At 36.7% G+C, this 20363-nt stretch overlaps 1 protein-coding gene across 6 annotated transcripts in view; it reads right to left on the bottom strand.

Annotated features, from left to right (window-relative positions):
* Usp9x (ubiquitin specific peptidase 9 X-linked) overlaps window positions 1–20363 on the bottom strand; it is a 144349-nt gene that overhangs the window by 45911 nt on the left and 78075 nt on the right. For all 6 annotated transcript variants that reach the window (XM_057760228.1, XM_057760227.1, XM_057760226.1 and 3 more), the window contains 9 exons: window positions 11890–11977; window positions 10906–11248; window positions 9661–9756; window positions 8918–9129; window positions 6488–6728; window positions 5830–5979; window positions 5042–5162; window positions 1057–1187; window positions 580–858 (listed from right to left, as the gene is read on the bottom strand). In XM_057760228.1, coding sequence (XP_057616211.1) covers window positions 580–858; window positions 1057–1187; window positions 5042–5162; window positions 5830–5979; window positions 6488–6728; window positions 8918–9129; window positions 9661–9756; window positions 10906–11248; window positions 11890–11977 — 1661 coding nt within the window. The remainder of the gene's footprint in view (window positions 1–579; window positions 859–1056; window positions 1188–5041; window positions 5163–5829; window positions 5980–6487; window positions 6729–8917; window positions 9130–9660; window positions 9757–10905; window positions 11249–11889; window positions 11978–20363) is intronic.

Below are 20363 nucleotides of genomic sequence, written 5' to 3'. Positions count from 1 at the left end.
TAACTCCAGTTCTAGGGGATCTGATACCCTTCAACATACACTCAGGCAAAACCCCAATGTACACTAATAATCAAATCTTCAAAAAAAATTAAATTCAGTTTGACCTTTAACTAGGCATAAAACTCTAGCTTATCTTGAGAATTTCACCAAAATAAAGATGCGATCCAAGCAAAAACAGAATGACAACTTCATAATTGGAGTTTAAGCAAATGAAGGTGAGAAAGAAAACTGGTAAGAGGCTAAATCAACTACAACTCAACACCACTGGTATCTTATCTGTTTGACAGAAGTTAAAAATTCATTACATGTGAGATTTTTTTTTTTTAGGTTTACAGTGAGAGCCAAACAAAACTCAAATGGTCAGAAAAGAACTGAAGGAACCGCCCTCCAAAATAGTAGTGAAGCCAGTGAAGATCTAGTATACTTTTAATACAAATACAGTCACAAGATACCCACTGGAAAGAAAACTTCAACACTGAGTCAAAGTTGAACTTTAAAATCGCTGAGAAATTTAATCTTAAAAATTATATCTACTATTAGAAACTAAAAGCAAAGCAAAACCAAACAAGTCTGTATTACCGATGTCATGGGATTTCCGCCTTCTACACCTGGCTGACAAGCTTCTGCCACAGCCCGAACATGGCCATAGCCAATAGCAGTTAGTAACAGTTTGGCTATTTTAAGAGCATTGAGATAGGCACCCCTTCGAGTTTCCATATCTGCATTTGGTAGGAAGTTATTTCTGGTTAGCATACTCAGGACAAGGGGTAGACCACCACTTTTCAAGAAGTGAAGCTGAAAATCAGAGGAATCATCCCCCAGGGGTGCACCAGCAGGCATTAACAAGGCATAGACTACCTGAAAATAAAAGGGGGAGGGGGAAAAGGAAAGGATTGTATTAAAAGGAATTTAAAACATAACCTTCATATCAAAGACTAAGACATTCCTGACTATTTTAAAACCATCTAATCTTATCCACATTCTTCATAGTAACACATCAAAGATCAATTTAAAGATCAAGACTCAAATTCAAAATGTAAAAAACAAAAAACCAACCTCTGTTAGGTATAGCACTTGTGAGGCAGAAGGACCAAAGAAAAGTGAATCAAGAGATGGACTAAGGCTGCTTTCTCCAAGTTTGGCATGGTCCAAACAAATAGCTCTTAATTTTTCTATTGTTGTACTATCTGTAAGGGAAAGAAAAATAGAGAAACATAGTCTGAAATAAAACGCAATTTACACCTTTATCACTTCTAATATTTTCAAAAGCATGGAACAGCAAACAATTCAGTTGAGGTATACATTCAGTTAAGCTTCTATAACACAGAACCTTATTTGAGTTGATTTAAAAGCGACCAAATAAGAGAGAAACAAAACACCAACCAGGGCTTTTTAATTACCCAAGGAAACAGTCTCTCATCCCAGGAGCCTCCAGTCAACAGCTCTATTCAGCTGCAGGAGACCAATTCAAAACAAAACAAAACAACAAAAAACACTTCCAAAGAAACGGTTCTTTCCTCCAAATTAACTGCTTACCTAATGACATTACATTATTACCTACCTAGTTTGTTTCACTGAGTGATAGATATAACTGTACCCAAAAAACTGAACCTTAATAAGACTGAAGAGGAGCCTGGCACATGGTGCATACCTTTAATCTCAGTGCAGAGGCAGAGGAAAGCAAGTTTGTGAGTTTGAGGACAGCTAAAGGTACACAGTGATACTCTACCTCAAACAAATAAAAACAAAACAAACAAACAATCAAAAATCTTGAATGTAGGATGGAACCAAAAGGTAGGACTGAAGAAATGAGCTCATTTAAGCTCATTCAGTAGGTAAATGTCCTTGCTATCAAACTGATGGATAACCTGAGTTCAATTCATATAACTCACATGGTGGTATGAGGAAATTAATTTCTGAGCCACATAATCTCTGACCAATTTCTGACCACCACATAAACACTGTTATCTACACAAAAAAAAGAATATATAAATTTAACAAATGTTAAAAGAAAAAAGTTTAAGGCCTGGGGCTGGAGATATGGCTCATTAGCCTGCTCTTCCAGAGGTCCCGAGTTTAAATCCCAGCAACCACATGATGGCTCACAACCATCTGCAATGAGATCTGATGCCCTCTTCTGGCCTGCAGTCATACATGTAGATAGAATACTGTATACATAATAAATAAATCTTTAAAGTTTAAGGCCAAGTGTGGTGGTGCATGTCTTAAGTCCCAATACTCAGGAGGTAGAGGCAGCCAAAGAGTTCTAGGCTAGTATAGTCTACATAGAAAGTTCAATGTCAGCCAGAAATATTCAGCAAGACCCTGTCACAAAAAGTTCAAAAGGAAGCAACAAATGCTAAACAAATCATTTAATGCTGTTGGCTTACAGTTTATCTCTCTGAAGAGTCTGAACCAAAGGACTGCTTTGTGGTGTGTGCATACACACACCTAAATAATTTTAGGTCCCTGATCGTATTCAAACTTTTTAATTATAAAATATGGATGGAAAAAAATTAATCTGCCCATAATCTCGTCATCAAGGGTCATTTACTTCATTTACTTTTTTTTTTTTAAAAGAAGATGAAGGACCATTTTTTCAGTGCTTAAAAGAATAACCTCAGAACAGGCAAGCTGTAAAACCTCAGCAGCTACCTGAAGGAGGCAAATGAAGAAGAAAAAAAAGTCATGCAATTTAAGCTGTCATAGAGGTCAGACTTGCAGTAAACAACAATATACACGCAGGGAGGGAAGCTTTAGAGAAAGATTTAAGAAAGCCCAAGTGTTAAGGAAAGCATGTTTAGAAAAGAAGTAAAGGAAAACATGTTTTTTTGAGTAATTCAGAACAGTAAGCAGGCTTTTAACTATACGTGTGGGCAGTCTGTAAGCTTCTACCTTAGGTTACTGTTTTCCCTCTAGAGTCTTTAAAGGATGCCTAAATATAAGCAATTATATACCTAAAGCAATGCATTATTAGAAAAAAAAAAGTAAATCCAACCAATTAGGGTGGTAGTAGCTTTTAATTCAAGCAATGAGGAGGCACAGGCAAGTGGATCTCTGAATTACAGGCTAGCAAAACCTACACAGTAAGATCGTGTCTCAAAAATAAAAAAAAAAATTTAAAAAAACCAGTAAAACAAAGAGAATGAAGACCTTACAACAGAGTTTGGCATATTTACATACTCTTTACATTAAACTCCTTGAAGGAAGTAGATCTTAAAAAGCAACTCATTCTGCTTTGTTATACATATTTTAACATATGTATAACAAAGCAATATGTTAAAGCAATACATACTTTAACCAAATGCTGACTGTTTCAAATTTAGACATTATAGTTTGATTTTAAAAAGTTCATCAATCATGTAAGCTGTGTGAGTACACAATGACATTGTTCATGTGTAGAAGTCTGAATAAAACTTTTTGGAGTTAGTTTACTTGCTTCCATTTTTATGTGTGTTCTAGAGATGTAATTCAGGTCACCAGGTTTGTGTAGTAAGGACCATTACCCACTAAGTCATCTTAATGGTCCAAATTTAGGCATTAGATCTTGATTTTATAAAAAAAAAAAGCAACCTTGACTTTTTGTTGTTTTATTTTGTTTTTGCCTGACCTTACTGGCTCACTGTCTCCCTCTGGTGGCAGGAAGTTCAAATCACAAGCTCAAGGCTTTGGTGTGGGTTTGTATTTTTAAACTATGTTGTGGAGGTTGAACCTGCACACACAAAACAAAAACTGTCATAGGCAGGTCAGGACTAAATTGAATTGAGGAGTTTAAGCTGGTAATCTATTATGAAAATTTACTCTGTCCCATAGTAACCAGACAACAAAGTTGCTTATGTCAGAACATGGTGTTTACTTTAGAAAACAATGGTTAAGAGAAGCACAAGATCGCTTCAAAAATTATGTGGACGAATTAAATGATACATTAAACCAACGATGTGAAAAGAAGAGGAAGCAACACTATAGAACTGTCAATATTAACCAAGGTGGGCCGGGTGGTGGTGCACTCGGGAGGCAGAGACAGCCAAATCTCTGAGTTCTTCTTCCACTGTAAGAGTGGGTTCCAGAAATCAAATTCAGGTTTTTAAGACTGGTGACAAGCACCTTTAGTTGCTGAGCCATCTTACCGGTCCTAAGTAATCGGGCTCTACAAATGGCCATGGTACATATTTTAGGGTTTGGGACCACATGGTCTGTTACTCAGTTCTTGGCTGTTGATTGACAAAAAATTGCAAACAATATATGAATGAGTGAGTGTGGCCATACACCAGCAAAACATATAAAGGATATGAAAATTTAAATTTCATAAAATCTGGTATCAAAAGTAAGTATTTGAAATTTTATTACTGTTTGTATGTGTATATGTGTGAGTGAATGGCAAATGTGTGGAGGTCAGAGGACAGCTGAAGGGGGTCAGTTATCTTCTACCATGTGGGTTCTGGTATCTAACTACGGGTTCATTAGGTCTGGAGGGACACTTTCATTCACTAAGCCATCTCACAAGATCCTCAAGAGATATCTTTTGGTTTTATTTTAGCTATTAAAAATGTAGACACTTTCAAATTGGGCAGTGGTGGTGCATGCCTTTAATCCCAGCACAAGAGGCAGAGACAGGAGGTTCTCTGTGAGTTCAAGGCCAGCCTGGTATATGGAGAGAGTTCCAGGACAGGCTTCAAAGCTACCCAGAGAAACCCTGTCTCAAAAAAGGTGTTGGGGTGTATAAAATTAAGCTGTAGGAAGATTCTGGTCTTTAGGCCTACAACCACTGATACATGGTTGTTCATTTAGAAAAAAAAAATTATTGTTGGGCGGTGGTGGCACACACCTTTAATCCCAGCACTTGGGAGGCAGAGGCAGGCAGGTCTCTGTGTGTTCAAGGCCATTCTGGTCTGCAGAACAAGTTATAAGACAGCCAAGGTCACAAAGAGACAAACCCTGTCTGGAAATTCACACCTGCAGAAAAATGTTTATATGAATATAACACACACACACACAGAGTTTATTGTTACCATGCATTATGTCATCATTGGAAACATTTTACCTGGCGGCATAAGTTTCATAAGCACTCTTGCTCCATCTCTAAGGGGTGGCATATTTAGGCTGCTCCCTAAGTCTGCAACTTGCCAAAGGAAAGAAATGTATCTGGGATGAAGTGACATAATCTAGAACACAAAATACACAAAATTACCTGTAAATTATTCCTTGGCTTCAAAAAGGTCTACCTAAAATTTAAATTGCACCTGTTGTTCTTCCTCATCCTACCTTTACAAATTCTTCATGATGCAGACCTAACATCATCTGAGCAAGATCTGCAATATTTTTTTTAAGTATTACTTTTCACCTGCATATAACTTCAGATGACTCTGGACATGCCACTAATAAATTCCTAACCAGTTTGTTCTTATACTGGAGTGCCTTGTCATTAAAGACATTAAAGTTCTTATAAGGAGGGGTGAAAGAAGAGGTCAAGAATGGGAGATGTCACTGTTTCTTTGGATACAATCTGAGAAAGATTACAGATACTTCACTGCATACAGAGTTTTGAAAGGATTCATTTTACAGGATAAGTATGTAAGACAGTAGTAGCTTTCAAAATTCATATACTGAAGTATTCAAATTTAACTCCAATAGATTAACTAAACGCAAGTATAAGCAAATAGTAACTACAGGGTTACCTTGCAGAAGGCTTTACTGAAATTTAAATGGATAATTCTGTAGATATTTTATCTCATGAAAGAGTTCCTCAACAGCAACAAAAAAAACTTTTTTATGTATTTGATTATTTTCAACAACTCTAGCATAATGCCTTGCACAACTGAATCTACTCACCACTCCAGGCAAACAGCTTTCCACTTCTGGATTGGGACCATCACTATAATGATTACCATGGTTTCCAGGAGATCCAGTTGAGGAATCAGAGGAGCTATCAGGACTTGAAGGCATATTGGAGCTTATTTGTGTAAGTTTGGCTGTAATTAGCTGAAAATGATATATATTAGAATCAAAAACGGGGAAAAAAACACAAAAAACAAGAAAACTTATTTGTTGACATACCAACAATGAATCAAAAAACTACAGATGCTGGACTTGGAGAGCTGGCTTACTGATTAAGAACACTGGCTACTTTTGCAGGGGACCTGGGTTCAATTCTCACTATCTACATGGCAGTTTACAACTGTCTGTGACTGCAATTCCAGGGTATCCAATGCCCTCTCTTCTGATCTTCAAGGGCAGGCACCAGGTACACACATGGTGCAAAGACATACAAGTTTTTAAAACATTCATATACATAAAACAAAACCAGATGCTAATATTTTTGAAAGTACACTTAAAAAATACTCTTGTAGCTATTTGTTTTGATATACTGTAAGTATCCTAATGTTTGAGTTAGTGTTATAAGCTTAACATCTAACATAAATATTTAACAATGAAATACAGTCTGAGGTTCTATTAAAATTTTTTTCTTTTGGTAACTATATATACTTACTGATTTATCTTTTAGATTTAATTGTCCAATCAACTTTCTGTCATCTCCAGGATCAATCAGCTCACCACCCACAAAGAGTTCAATTTTTGTATGAGCTACATTAGCTTTAATGCGATTGAGAATACATCGTCGAACTGAACCAATTGTATCATTTGTATGAGACCAAACTTCCAAATCATCTACTTGTCTGCCCTGGTTTGGAAATCGAACTATAAAAGAGAGGTGTTTACCACGGAAAGCTCTGGTGGGAAAAAGAAATTAAAAAAAAAATATATCTCATCAGCAGATTTCCAAATTTAGTTGTCAAGAAAAAAAGATAAAAATTTAGCATTAAGTATTTTCTTATTAAACAAAAGGATGCAAACAAGACTTTTTAGTGCCCTAAAAATAAAAATTCTTTTAACTATAAATGCTGCAATATCCAAAACACAATGACTATATTCCTTTGTTATTAACCATGGCGGCATCAAATGATGTACTGATCTATAAGAAATTAGTACAAATGTCAGGTATGGTGCCTCATTTCAGTAATTCAGTCACTGATGAAGAAGAAGGATTATGCCGGGCGGTGGTGGCGCACGCCTTTAATCCCAGCACTTGGGAGGCAGAGGCAGGCGGATCTCTGTGAGTTCGAGACCAGCCTGGTCTACAAGAGCTAGTTCCAGGACAGCCTCCAAAACCACAGAGAAACCCTGACTCGAAAAAGCAAAAAAAAAAAAAAAAGAAGAAGGATTATAAATTTCAGTCCGGGATGAGCAACCTAAAGCAGCTCCCAAAATTAAGACACAGATATAGTAACAGTTTGTTAATTTTTATGCTTGTAAAGTCTAACTCACTAATTCTTGCTATTCACAAATGTGCAAGGTAAGATTAACTTTGAGAGTATCAACAAAAAAGCTGTCACACATTTTGCCTGAATTTTATTTATTTTTGAGATAGGGTCTCACGGGGTAGCTCTGGCTGGCCGGGAACTTGCCATGCAGACCAAATTGCTCTCAACTCAGAGAGATTTGCCATTCTCTCTGCCTGAGTGCTGGGATTAAAGGCATGCACTACCACTCAGAATTGCCCGAAAAAAAAAAATGCAAAACTACAATATGTTGGCATATTATCTTGAAGGTATGATACAAAAAAGGAAATTATATTCATCAATATACATAAATATCATTTGAATTACTAAATGGTAAAACCTAAAAAGTATTATTTGAGCATTTGAAAGTATTTCTTGGCTATATTGGTTACCTGATAGTCAGTTTTTAAGACTTCATTCCAATTACTTTTCAATCTGAGTATGCTATTTTGTTATTGTTTGACACAAGGTACAGAAGAACCAGGTTAGGTTCCTAGAACCTGACAGCTCATCTCACAGGGCTCAAATGTCTGTAACTTCAGTCTGAGGGGATCTACTGCTTGTTTCTGACCTCCAAGGCACACATATGGAACACATACATACAATGTAGGCAATCACTCAAAAGAAGTAACTATGCACTATATTCTTTCTTTTTTTGTAATAGAATCTCACTAGAGTCTTGGTTGGTCTAGAAACTCATTATATTGACCAGTCTAAGTCAGCTCCAAATTTTTAACAGTCCCCCTGCCTATGCTTCTGGAGCATTGGGCTAAGAGGCATGCTATAGTATTTAATAGTGTAAACAATTGTAAAACTGAGGCTGAAGGGATACCTCAATGGTTAAGAGTGGTTGCTGTACAAGCATGAAGCATAAGGATCCAAACTCATTTCCCAGGCCCCTACATTAAAAAGTTAGAACTCTAGAAATGTGGGTGGCAAAGACAGGATGATTAGGGTTTGTTGCCAGTCTAGCTCCAGGTTCAGTGAGAAACCTTGTCTGAAAGGAATAATAAGGTAGAGAATGACAGGACAACCAAATTTCACTTTTTGCTTCCATAAGTGAGCATGGACACTTATTCTACATATATACATGTGTATATAACACACAATTATATTGAAACTTGGGCCTATGAACACGTAAAGTAGCTTGCTACCACACCTGAGAACCCAAATTTGGTCCCTGGGACCCAAAGGACCCAAAGAGTAAATGGCAAAGAACTGATCTCTCAAACTGTCATATGATCTCCACACTCAAAATCATGGCATGTGCATGACTACACACACAAACTAACTTACTACACACTGAGAATATGTTTAAACAAAACAAACAATCCCACACACTTTTAAAAAAGCCATATAAGGCCTGACCCAATTCCTCTCTTGGGGTTGTGTTCTTTCCTAATAAACTGTTCTACCACAAAAATAGGTAAACATTTCCAAAAGATACTTATTTTTTAAAGGGCAAGAAACATTTTTCAAGAAGATAAATTTCTTCTTTTTTCCTTGTACATTTTAAAAAAATGGATAGGAAAATACCAAATGACTAAAAATTAATCTCAATTGATCAGTTATTCACATACCTTGACATAGGCAAAATTGTTCTTTCTTCATGATAATCACTATCACATTCATTTATGTATTCTCTTAGAACAGTTAATACTCTAACCATTCGAACAGCTTCCTGTCTTGCACAATTAATACTGTCTTTGTCACCATCCAAAACACACAGCGTGTCATAAGAGGCTTTCAAACGATCAAAGCAAGACTGAATGAAGTCTTCATGGATCACCACCTACAAACATAATGTGACAAATAAAGACAGAGATGAAAACACCTAACAATGTTGCTCTGAATAATCATATTTAAGCAGATAGTCTATTGTTGTTAAAAGGAAGCTAGTGTCAAAATAAGTTAAGGACAAATGATATTTTAAAAAAGACATTTAGGATTATGTAACTGGTTATGAAAATAAACTCAGCACAGTCTTTACTATTTCAATATAATAATAAACATCAAAATAATCCAACCATCTCAAGATCATTCTCAAGGCAAGATTCACTTAGATAGTATTCCATATAAGAGATATAAGAACTTGGTATTTTACAAATGTATGTGTTTTTAGGTAAAGTGTCACTATATAGTCCAAGCTCACTTTAAACCTCTAATTCTTCTGCCTCAGGTTCTCAGATGCCAACATTATAGGCACATACTATCACACCCAACTTTTATGTTTTATATGTTATGATTCTAAATTAAAAGAAAATTACAGTTCTATCAACTAGAATTCTAGCTTGTGAAAGTTTTAATGCACACGGATCCTCACCTGATTGACCTGCAGCCTTGGACCAAGGTTTGTGTATATCTCTTTAAGGAGATCTATAGCTCGGCTGGCAATATCATCATTACTCTGAATTACAACCTGCATTAAAAAAAAAAAAAAGATTAGTGTTTCTCAGGAAATGTTTTAGTTGAGCATTTAAATTCAAATCATATCCTTAGTTATTTTCAATTATACTAACAACATAATGGTTAAGTTGACTGAGAAAATGAGACAAACAGATCAAAATAAAGACTAAATGCAAGATGCAACTGTTTAAATAAAGAAATTTAAGAATGACATTTTACTACAAATAAAATATGCTTTGACGAAACACTCAGTCTTTCAAGAAGGAATTCAAAGTAGATAGAAGAAAACAAGATACTACATAAAAATACAGTTTAGTATAAAAATTCTCCCTTTTGTCTCTCAGTTCCATAATATTTAAAATTCACACCTTATTACACTTGTGGCTTTCAAACTATATTCAAAACTATAGGGTTTATATGAAGTGTATCAAGACTGACCCCTGTTAAGAGGACTGGAGAGGGCAAGGTGAATGAAGAAGCCTGGAGACAATGAACAAAAATACCCAGGCTTTCTTTAACTATGTTTACATTTTAGTTACGTCAAGTTTTATTACTGTTATTATTATTTTTAGAAATCAGAATCTCAATCTACACCTGTAGCCTCAGGCTACCCTAGAAGTCAAAATACTCCACCCTCCAAGTATATACCACACCACTACTCACTGTATCTAAAGTGCAAATTTGGATTTACAGAAAGGTAATATTAAAATATGTGCTAGAGACTAAATCCTGGGCTAAATCCATGATTAAGTATGTACTACCTCTCAAGCCCTTCCACTGCTTATAAACAAAAATAAAACAAAAAGCTTTACTTATTTAAAGTTGTTAAGCACTAAAATACTACACAAAATACTTTGCAGACATTTAAAATGTAAGTAAAAAACAGAAGCAACTGAATATCAGCCACTTTGAAAAGATAGAAATAATATAAAACATAAAATAGTTTAGCCTTAAATGATTAACATCATACTTTTCTAGGTTTTAAAAAAAAAGTTAAATAAAATCAAAAAGGAGCACAGAAATGCAAAAGATAACCATGAATCCCAGACTCTTGGGACAAGCATCAGATAATACATATATACTTTATGCAACACATTTAGTTATAGCTATTTATTCAAGAACATCAGGTGCAATGCTGACAGAGCTCCTACTTTTGACTTACCCTCCAAAGATAGTCTAATCCTATCAACTCCAAATCATCCATCATATAGGCTCTTCTTTTTGCTACTAGTTTTCCTTCTCGACAGTTCACAGCTTTGAAGAATCTCTCAAAACATTTCATTCCATTTTCAGTTAACAAGGAAGGATCAAGCTGAAGTACATTACTTTCGAAGAAGTCCTTGTTGATATCAGGATCTAAGTCGGGTTCATCCCCCATTAATTTGGAATACCACTTGAAACAGGCTTCACGATCACAAAGGTAAACCGCATTTTCAGCTAAGCACTTCCATATTTGTTTTGCCTGAGGAGCACACAGCCACAGTTGGCCATCCTTCAATAAAAATCTTAGAAAAACAAAAGGAAATTAATTTATTTGACACAACACAACCTACCTGTTTATGTATGAATACCTCTATCACATTTACATTTTTAACTACAAATGTCAGCTCTTTCTAAGAGTTCATCAGATTTTATCTGAAAGTTTCAGGACAGCCAGGGCTACACAGAAAAACCCTTTTTTAAAAACAAAAATGTCCTGTAATAAAAGTAAGCATTTCTAGCACAAACAAACGAGACATCTACCCTAAAGCTTAAAATAATGAGAATGTTACAACCCAGGGACTAATCTTAAAGCATTCAGCAACACAAGAAGACATGGGACCTTTTATGGGGGAAAATAAGATGTGGCAAAAGAAAAAAACAAAGCAAAAAAAAAAAAAAAAAAAAAAAAACCACCAAAAAGAAACAAAACAAAACAACAACAAGCCGGGCGGTGGTGGCGCACGCCTTCAATCCTAGCACTTGGGAGGCAGAGGCAGGCGGATCTCTGTGAGTTCGAGACCAGCCTGGTCTACAAGAGCTAGTTCCAGGACAGGCTCCAAAACCACAGAGAAACCCTGTCTCGAAAAAACAAAAAAAAAACAACAACAACAACAACAAAAAAAAAACCCACCCCACCAAAGACATAGTCAAACATCAAACAAACCTAAGAAAGTTAAGCCGTTCTTGAACTTCTTGAACATGACTATATCTACTTCCCAGTCTCACAGTCTGTGGGTCATAGTCTTCATGATCTACAAATTAAGAAAAATATGAATAATCATACCACTGCTGATTTCAACCAATGACCTGTCAGTTTAAAGAAAAATCCTTTAATCTGGCTGGGGTGGTGGTGGTGTAATCTTTAATCCCAATACTTGGGAGACAAGAGGTAGGTGTTCTTTGTGAGTTTGAGACCAACCTGGTCAAAAAGAATTCCAGGATAGCCAAGACTACACAGAGAAACCCTGTCTTGAAAAATCAAAAAAGAAACCACAAAACACATTAATCTTCTATCATTATATAAGGTAACTGGAAATCTACTAATAATTGGTGCTTTTCAAGCCATCTAATATTCTAGCAAAATATACTTCCCTTTGATGCATCCCAAAATAAATGATCTGTTAAATGTATTACTAAAATTCTTCAACACAATCCCTTTCCTCTTTGATGTGCTATTAATTCTGGCCAAGAATATTAGAGAAGTGATGCTACACCCCCCCTGGTATTACAATCAGAAGGCAGATCATGCCACTTTATGCCAATCCTCACTATGCTCATGTTGACTACATAGTTGAAATGGTTTCTACCAGGCTCCTCCATTGTCAAGATGCTACTTTTCCCCACTAGCTTTAGCATCAGCCCAGCTCTATTCTGTGTTTAATTCCTAACACCTTGGACATAGAGCTTTAAAAAAATTCAATGAAAGCCAAATTATCAAGGAAAGTCAAGAAATGTGACAGTAGCTTTGTGCAACGAGAGGCCTTATACAGAGAAGCACCGAGACTATTAAAAACAGATAAACTTGGCATGCTGATGCACACCTCTAGTCTCAGGACTGAGGAGGCAGAGGCAGGCAGATCTTAAACAGTGTGAGTTCAGTTGGTACACATAATTGAGTTCCAGGCCAGGTAGGAAATCTGTCTCAAAAACAAAAAAAAACAAACAGAAGTCGATACTTTGTAAATATTCAGTCCTAACAGTTCCTTGATTTGTTAGCAAATAAAGACAATCCATTGCTAACTTGTGTTGTCTATGTGGCAGTATTCCATTAAGGAAATATATATGATCAATTTCAGTTATCTTTGAAAATGGGTGGGAAGTGTTAATAAATCACAGCCGGGAACCAACATAAATCAGTAGTTATTTTAAATATCAAGTTGTGGGAGCCATTTCAGAACGCATCATAAAAAAATTAACTTGGGCCGGGCGATGGTGGCGCACACCTTTAATCCCAGCAATCGGGAGGCAGAGGCAGGCAGATCTCTGTGAGTTCGAGACCAGCCTGGTCTACAGAGCTAGTTCCAGGACAGGCTCCAAAGCCACAGAGAAACCCTGTCTCGAAAAACCAAAAGAAAAAAAAAAATTAACTTGAGGCTAGAAAACTGGCTCAGTGGGTAAGATCACTTGCTGCTCTTGTAGAAGTAGGGTTCAATTCCCAGCATAGCACATGGTGGCTCAAACTGTAACTCCAGATCCAGAAAGATCTGATGCACTCTTCTGACCTCTTCAGACACCAGATATGTATATACTGCATACATACATGCAGGCAAAACACTCATGCATATAAAATAAAAAAAAACATCTAAAAGAAGTCCTCCTGTTAAAAAGACTTAAACAAAATGTACTACCATCATAAGCAACCTACCAACTTTAAATTTTTAGATTTTTAGGAGAGTTTTGTAATTAGCATCAGTCTTGTAGTATACTACATTTTTCACCTCAAATACTACATGTATCTCCATTTTCTCCCCATACCCAACCCTAAGGCCTTTCATATAGTCTTTTCTGGGTGCATTCCCACCAATTAGCATGTTTTCAAGATTCATGTGTTGTAGCATGTTACTCTTTTGATACGCTGAGTAATATTTTGGATAATACTGTATGGACATATCACCTTTTATTAAGTATGTAATCAACTAAGACGTTTGGATTATTTATACATTTTTGGCTATTACAAAGTTTGCTATGAACATTCACATTTAAGTTTTTACATTTGTTTCCATTTTACTTGAGTATGGGCCATACTATGGTAAATTGTTTAATATTCTGTGCAACTGCCAGTCTAATTAGTAAAGTGGCTGATTTACGAGCCCACAAAGAATGAAGCTCCAATTTCTCAACAGTCTCAGCAATACCAAGTGTTGTCCTATGAGCCTAGTAGGAGTTATGTACTCTTACTGTGCTTCTGATTCAGATTTCTTCAATGATACTGAGTATCTTTTAAAGTTCTTATTAGCCATCTATAGCTCATCTGGGAAACTTTTAGTCTGTTGCGTATCCAGCTCTGAGTGGTACAGTGTGAAATGCACTCACACACCATTTCTGAGCCCTCAGTGAGACTGAGATCACAAAAGGGCTCATTTTGCCTGTTTGCTGGACCGTTTCACTTGGTGACAACAGTAAAAGGGAGCTACAACCATCCTTGTAGTTATTTTTCACCCATCTCCACTTTTCGTAGACAATTCACTTGACATGAAATGTTCTGTTTCTTCAGGTGTAACCAACTGTAGAACTCTGTTCCCTATGGCTTCTTCTCTTTTCCCTTTGGGCAGAATGTCTGACACCAGCTAGGACTCGGGCAGAGCAGCAGCCACTTCTCCAAGAACGATATCCCTTGGAGAATCATTAGGTGTTGGGGTGGGGTGAAAATAGGGCCACTAATGTATCCTGGTATGGAGTACTGGAGTCAGCTATGGTGAGGGTAACTAGGGCCCTATTTTGAGTTATGTTTCACCTTAAATAGGCACTAAGTAGGCAGGGTAATGAAGAGTCCTTTAAGCTACTCTGCCTGTAAGAGGGCTTCTGTAGCAAAGGACTAAGGATAAAAAGGTCAGCAGTTTCATATAAACAAACTGAAAAGTAAAAACCACATGATCATCTCATTAGATGCCGAAAAAGCTTGACAAAATACAACATCCCTTCATGATAAAGGTCTTGGAGAGAGCAGGGATACAAGGGACATACCTAAACATAATAAAGGCAATATACAGCAAGCCCAACAACCAACATCAAACTAAATGGAGAGAAACTCCCAGCGATTCCACTGAAATCAGGAACAAGACAAGGCTGTCCACTCTGTCGATATCTATTCAATATAGTTCTTGAGGTCCTAGCTAGAGCAATAAGACACTAAAAGGAGATCAAGGGGATACAAATTGGAAAGGAAGTCATTAAACTCTATTTGCTGATGATATGATAGTTTACATAAGCGATCCCAAAAATTCTACCAAGAAACTTCTACAAACTCATAAACACTTTCAGTACTGTAGCAGATACAAGATTAACTAAAAAAAACCCAGCAGTCCTCCTGTACACAGATGATAAAAGGGCTGGGGAAGAAATCACAGAAACAACACCCTTCACAATAGCCACAAATAGCATAGACTATCTTGGAGTAACTCTAATCAAGCAAGTGGAAGACTTATATGACAAGAACTTTAAATCTTTGAAGAAAGAAATTGAAGAAGACACCAGAAAGTGGAAAGATCTCCCATGCTCTTGGGTAGGCAGAATTAGCATAGTAAAAATGGCAATCTTACCAAAAATCAATCTATAGATTCAATGCAATGTCCATCAAAATCCCAGAAAAATTCTTCACAGATCTTGAAAGAAAGGTATTCAACTTCATATGGAAAACCAAAAAACTAAGGATAGCCAAAACAATCCTGTACAATAAGAGAACTTCTGAGGGCATAACAATCCCTGACTTCAAACTCTACTACAGAGCTACAATACTGAAAACATCCTGGTATTGGCATAAGAACAGACAGGAGGACACATGGAACCGAATAGAAGACCAGGATATCAATCCACACATCTAACACCTGATCTTTAATAAAGAAGCAAAAAGTATCAAATGGAAAAAAAGAAAGCATATTTAATAAATGGTGCTGGCATAACTGGATTATGACCATGCACAAAACTCAAGTCCAAATGGATCAAAGACCTCAACATAAAGCCAGCCACACTGAACCTTATAGAAGAGAAAGTGGGAAGTACACTTGAACGCACTGGCACAGGGAACCACTTCCTAAATAGAACCCCAGCAGCACAGACACTGAAACAATTAATAAATAGGACCTCCTGAAACTGAAAAGCTTCTGTTAAGTAAAAAGACACGATCAACAAGACAAAACGACAGCCTACAGAATGGGAAAAGATCTTCACTAATCCCAAATCAGACAGAGGTATGATCTGCAAAATATACAAAGAACTCAAAAAATTGGACACCAAAAGATCACATAATAAAATAAAAAATGGAGTACAGATTAAATAGAGAACTCTCAACAAAAGGAATCTAAAATGGCTGAAAGACAGTTAAGGAAATGTTCAACATCCTTAGTCATCAAAGAAATGCAAATCAAAACAACTCTGAGATTCCATCTTACACCTGTAAGGATGGCCAAGATCAAAACCACTGATGACAACTTATGCTGGAGAGGTTGTAGGGTAAAGGGAACACTTCTGCATTGCTGGTGGAAATGTAAGCTGCTGGTACAACCCCTTTGGATGTCAGTGGGGCGATTTCTCAGAAAATTAGGAAACAACCTTCCTCAAGACCCAGTAACACCACTTTTGGGTCTATATCTAAAGGATGCTCAATCGTGCCACAAGGACATGTGCTCAACCATGTTCATAGCAGCTTTGTTTGTCATAGTCAAAACTTGGAAAAAACCTAAATGCCTCTTGACTGAAGAATGGACAAGGAAAATGTGGTACATTTACACAATGGAGTACCACACAGCAGAAAAAAATAACGACATCTTGAAATTTGTAGGCAAATGGATGGAACCAGAAAACATTATTTTGAGTGAGATAACCCAGACCTAGAAAGACAATTATCACATGTACTCACTCATAGGTGGTTTTTAAACATAAAGCAAAGAAAAGTTATCCTACAAACCACAATCCCAGAGAACTTAGCCGACAATGAGGACACTAAGACAGACTTACATAGATCTAATGTACATGGGAAGTTGAAAAAGACAAGATCTCCTGAGTAAACTGAAAGCATGGGGACCTTGGGAGTAGGATTGAAGGGGGGAGGGTAGAAGTAGTGAGGGGAGCAGAGAAAAATGTAGAGCTCAATAAAAATCAATAAAAAAACATTTAAAAAAAAGGTCAACAGCTTGCTGTGCGAGAGGCCAAGTGCACTCCTACACTAGGAGCCATGGGGGAACTATTTCTTAGTCAAACCAGCCCAGAACAGTTTTCCACATGGTGAAGTTGACAGGAAACAAGTTGTGGCTCAAATGCTTATTTCTGAAATTTGGATCTTATTTGTTAAAACTCCTTACAACAACTTCTAGGCACTTTAACTTTTATATTTTTATCAAGGTAAATGCTTATTTTGATAAGGTCCACTGAGTCTTTTATTTATTCAATTCCAGAAGTTAAATCCTACAATTCCTTACTTTGTTTTCACTCAATGTTTAGTATTTTCCTTTATGTGAGTATAATCATATTTTATTTATTCAATAGGTAGTTATTTTCATTATTTTGATTCTGTTTTGACCAATAAAAGCCAAATCCTTCATCTTTTGGACATAAACACAATTTATTAGTCACTTTCATACTTTTTCCAGTAACATGTCCTTGTTCCAGGCCTGAAAATATCTCTATTTCTCCAGGCAGGTAGAAATGCTGACAAAAATATATCTTTTTAAATTTTCTTTGAAGCCAAGAAGAAAACATACATAGTACTTCGCGGCTGATGATAAGCATGGAAAAATGACGGTAAATTATGTAAATCACATTTCCATTAAGTGTTCAGGTCAGCACATTAATTATCCTACCATATAGGATACCAATTAAAAGTTCCAATTAAATTACCAATTAAAGCTTCAGTGATAACTGACAGGTTTACACTTTGCTGTATGCACAGAAAAACTTCAAGAAGACTGGCAAGCACCAGCATGCATTGGTAACAATTTTTAGTAAGTCTACCTTCCTTTATCGAAAAATGCTAACATAGAAGGTGGAGCTGGGCATAGTGGTGCATACCTTTAGTCCCAGCACTCAGGAGGCAGACAGAGGAGGCAGATTCCAGGACAGCTAAAGCTACATAGCAAGACCCTGTGTGAGGAGGGCGAGGAGAGACAGACACCCAAAAGCAGAAGGTAGAATCTGCTGATCATTTGACTAAGGATATGCCAGCTCATCCCCAAGCTGAAGAAGCTTTTGGTGATGAAACATGAACAGAACATATACTTGCTGTGGAATAATCTTTTTCTATACTGTAAATATTTGTTGCTCTCATTGGTCTATTAAATGGTGAATGGCCAACAGTTGGACAGATAGTGATTAGGTGGGACTTGTGGACAAAAAGAATGTGGGGAAGGAAAACAGAGTTGCCAGGAACACATGCTGGAAGAAGGTACCACATGGTAGAGCATATATAAGAAATATGGGTTAATTTAAGTTGTAAGAGCTAGTTAGTAACAAGCCTAAGCTATCAGCCAAGTATTTATAATTATTAAGTCTCTATGTGGTTATTTGGGAAGAGGCTGGCAGGACAGAAAACCCCACCTACATATACTTAATGCTGATACAATGGTTACCTGTAATTCAGAGTATTAGTGAACTGTAGAAGCCTGACATTAGCTTGCTGAACATCTTATCTATAATTAGAGTCACACAATACCTTCATTATACACAAGCAAATTCTCTAATTTACTGCACAGTGGGAAATTCAGAAATATTGGCAGGTACTATCACAGGAGTAACAATGTGAGTTCAACAGGATTTTAGTAGCTTTAAAAACTACCTCTCCAAAGGTACAGTGAAGCCCTATCTCAAAACAAACAAACTACCTCTTGCCCATACTGAAATATCTACAGACTAGTGTTCACTAGAACACTGCTGTGAGTTAGAAGAAGAAATGGTACGAAGACTGATTAGGACAAAGAGAAGGTGAGTGATGTCAATGAATTTAGAGGGGAAAAAAGCCAGTCCTTACTATGTGCCAGATATTGCTTTAGCATAAATAATTTATTCAAGGTCCTAACAGATACTATGTTTGGGTCATTATTTCAGATTCGGATAATATGTAAGCAAACTGACAAGTATTCACACTCAGAAATAGACAATATTAGAAAAAACTTGAATGCAAGCATTCTTATGATTATGAAACTGAGGGAATAATTCATATAGAATTTGACTCAAATGGAATAGAAACTAAACTACACATGTACCACCCAAGTATCCAAAAGCAGACTTCCCAACTTCTGACAATGAAATGCAAGTACATAAAAATCAGCAGAAAAACGCACATAACCTGTATGACTCTTACCCTGGAGCAAAGACTGTGTTGATAATTACAATGGCTCTGAATCACCAAAGAGATCATATAAAAACTCTGATTAATTAAATCCCAACATTTGAATGTCTGTGTATAGTGCTTATGACCTTATTTCTCACTGATTTTGGCTTTCTTTGGTATAGAACATTTAGACCATACGGCTATATACCTATGTGGCTTTCAATGTGGTGATGAGAAGGATCTTAAGACTAAAATGATCAAAGATCACCATTTAGTGTACTCAGTAGCCTGGTTCTTTAACTGTTTCCTGGCCCAAAAGGGAGAAATTCAAGAGCAGGGTTAACAAAATCAGCAGGGCTATCTTAAGAATTGCTTTCTTATTACGTTTATATGATTTTTTTTTTTAAGACAGGGTTCCTCTGTGTAGTTTTGGTGCCTGTCCTGGAGCTATTTTTTGTAGATCAGGCTGTCCTCGAACTCAGAGATCCACCTGTCTCTGCTTCCTGAGTGCTGAGATTAAAGGTATGAACCATCACTGCACAGCTCTGAATTTTTAATGTTAAAAAAAGTTTGGTGGTTTATAAGCACCATGAATTTCATTCAGTGCTAAGTCCATTCTACTGAAATAGTGTTACAAAAGCCTCATTTTTAATATACATCATTGTAGGTCCTATAAAGTTTCAAATGAATGGTATATATAGGAACCATGCCTAATTCAGCCTATAGTGCTGATACTTGTAGTGATATTTTGCTTGTGGTTTAACAAATAAAGCTTGTCTGATAGACTGCAAAGCTAAGCTACTAGAGGTCAGGTAGTGGTGGCACACACCTGACCCAGAACAAGTCACCCTGGGATACAAAAAATTGATCCAGTATCAAAGAGAAACACAGCTCACACAAAGGTGTGATCACACGCCTTTAATCCTAGTACTAAGGAGCTGGACACAGGAGTGATATGGCTGGGCAGAGAGGGGAATATAAGGTGGGAGGAGACAGGAGCTGAGTCTGAGAAGGCATGCAGTCTGAATGCAGCATTGCCCTTTTGGTCTAAGCATTGGTAGAACTCTCTAGGGACTGGCAGCTCTGCTTCTCTGATCTTCAGCATTAACCTCTATACCTGACTCTGTGTTTTTACTATTAATACCAATTAGAATTTA

This window comes from Chionomys nivalis, chromosome X (assembly GCF_950005125.1).
Source record: "Chionomys nivalis chromosome X, mChiNiv1.1, whole genome shotgun sequence".
Classification (NCBI taxonomy): domain Eukaryota; kingdom Metazoa; phylum Chordata; class Mammalia; order Rodentia; family Cricetidae; genus Chionomys; species Chionomys nivalis.
Note: the sequence above shows the minus strand (reverse complement) of the source record. Positions and strands in the feature narration are given on the sequence as shown.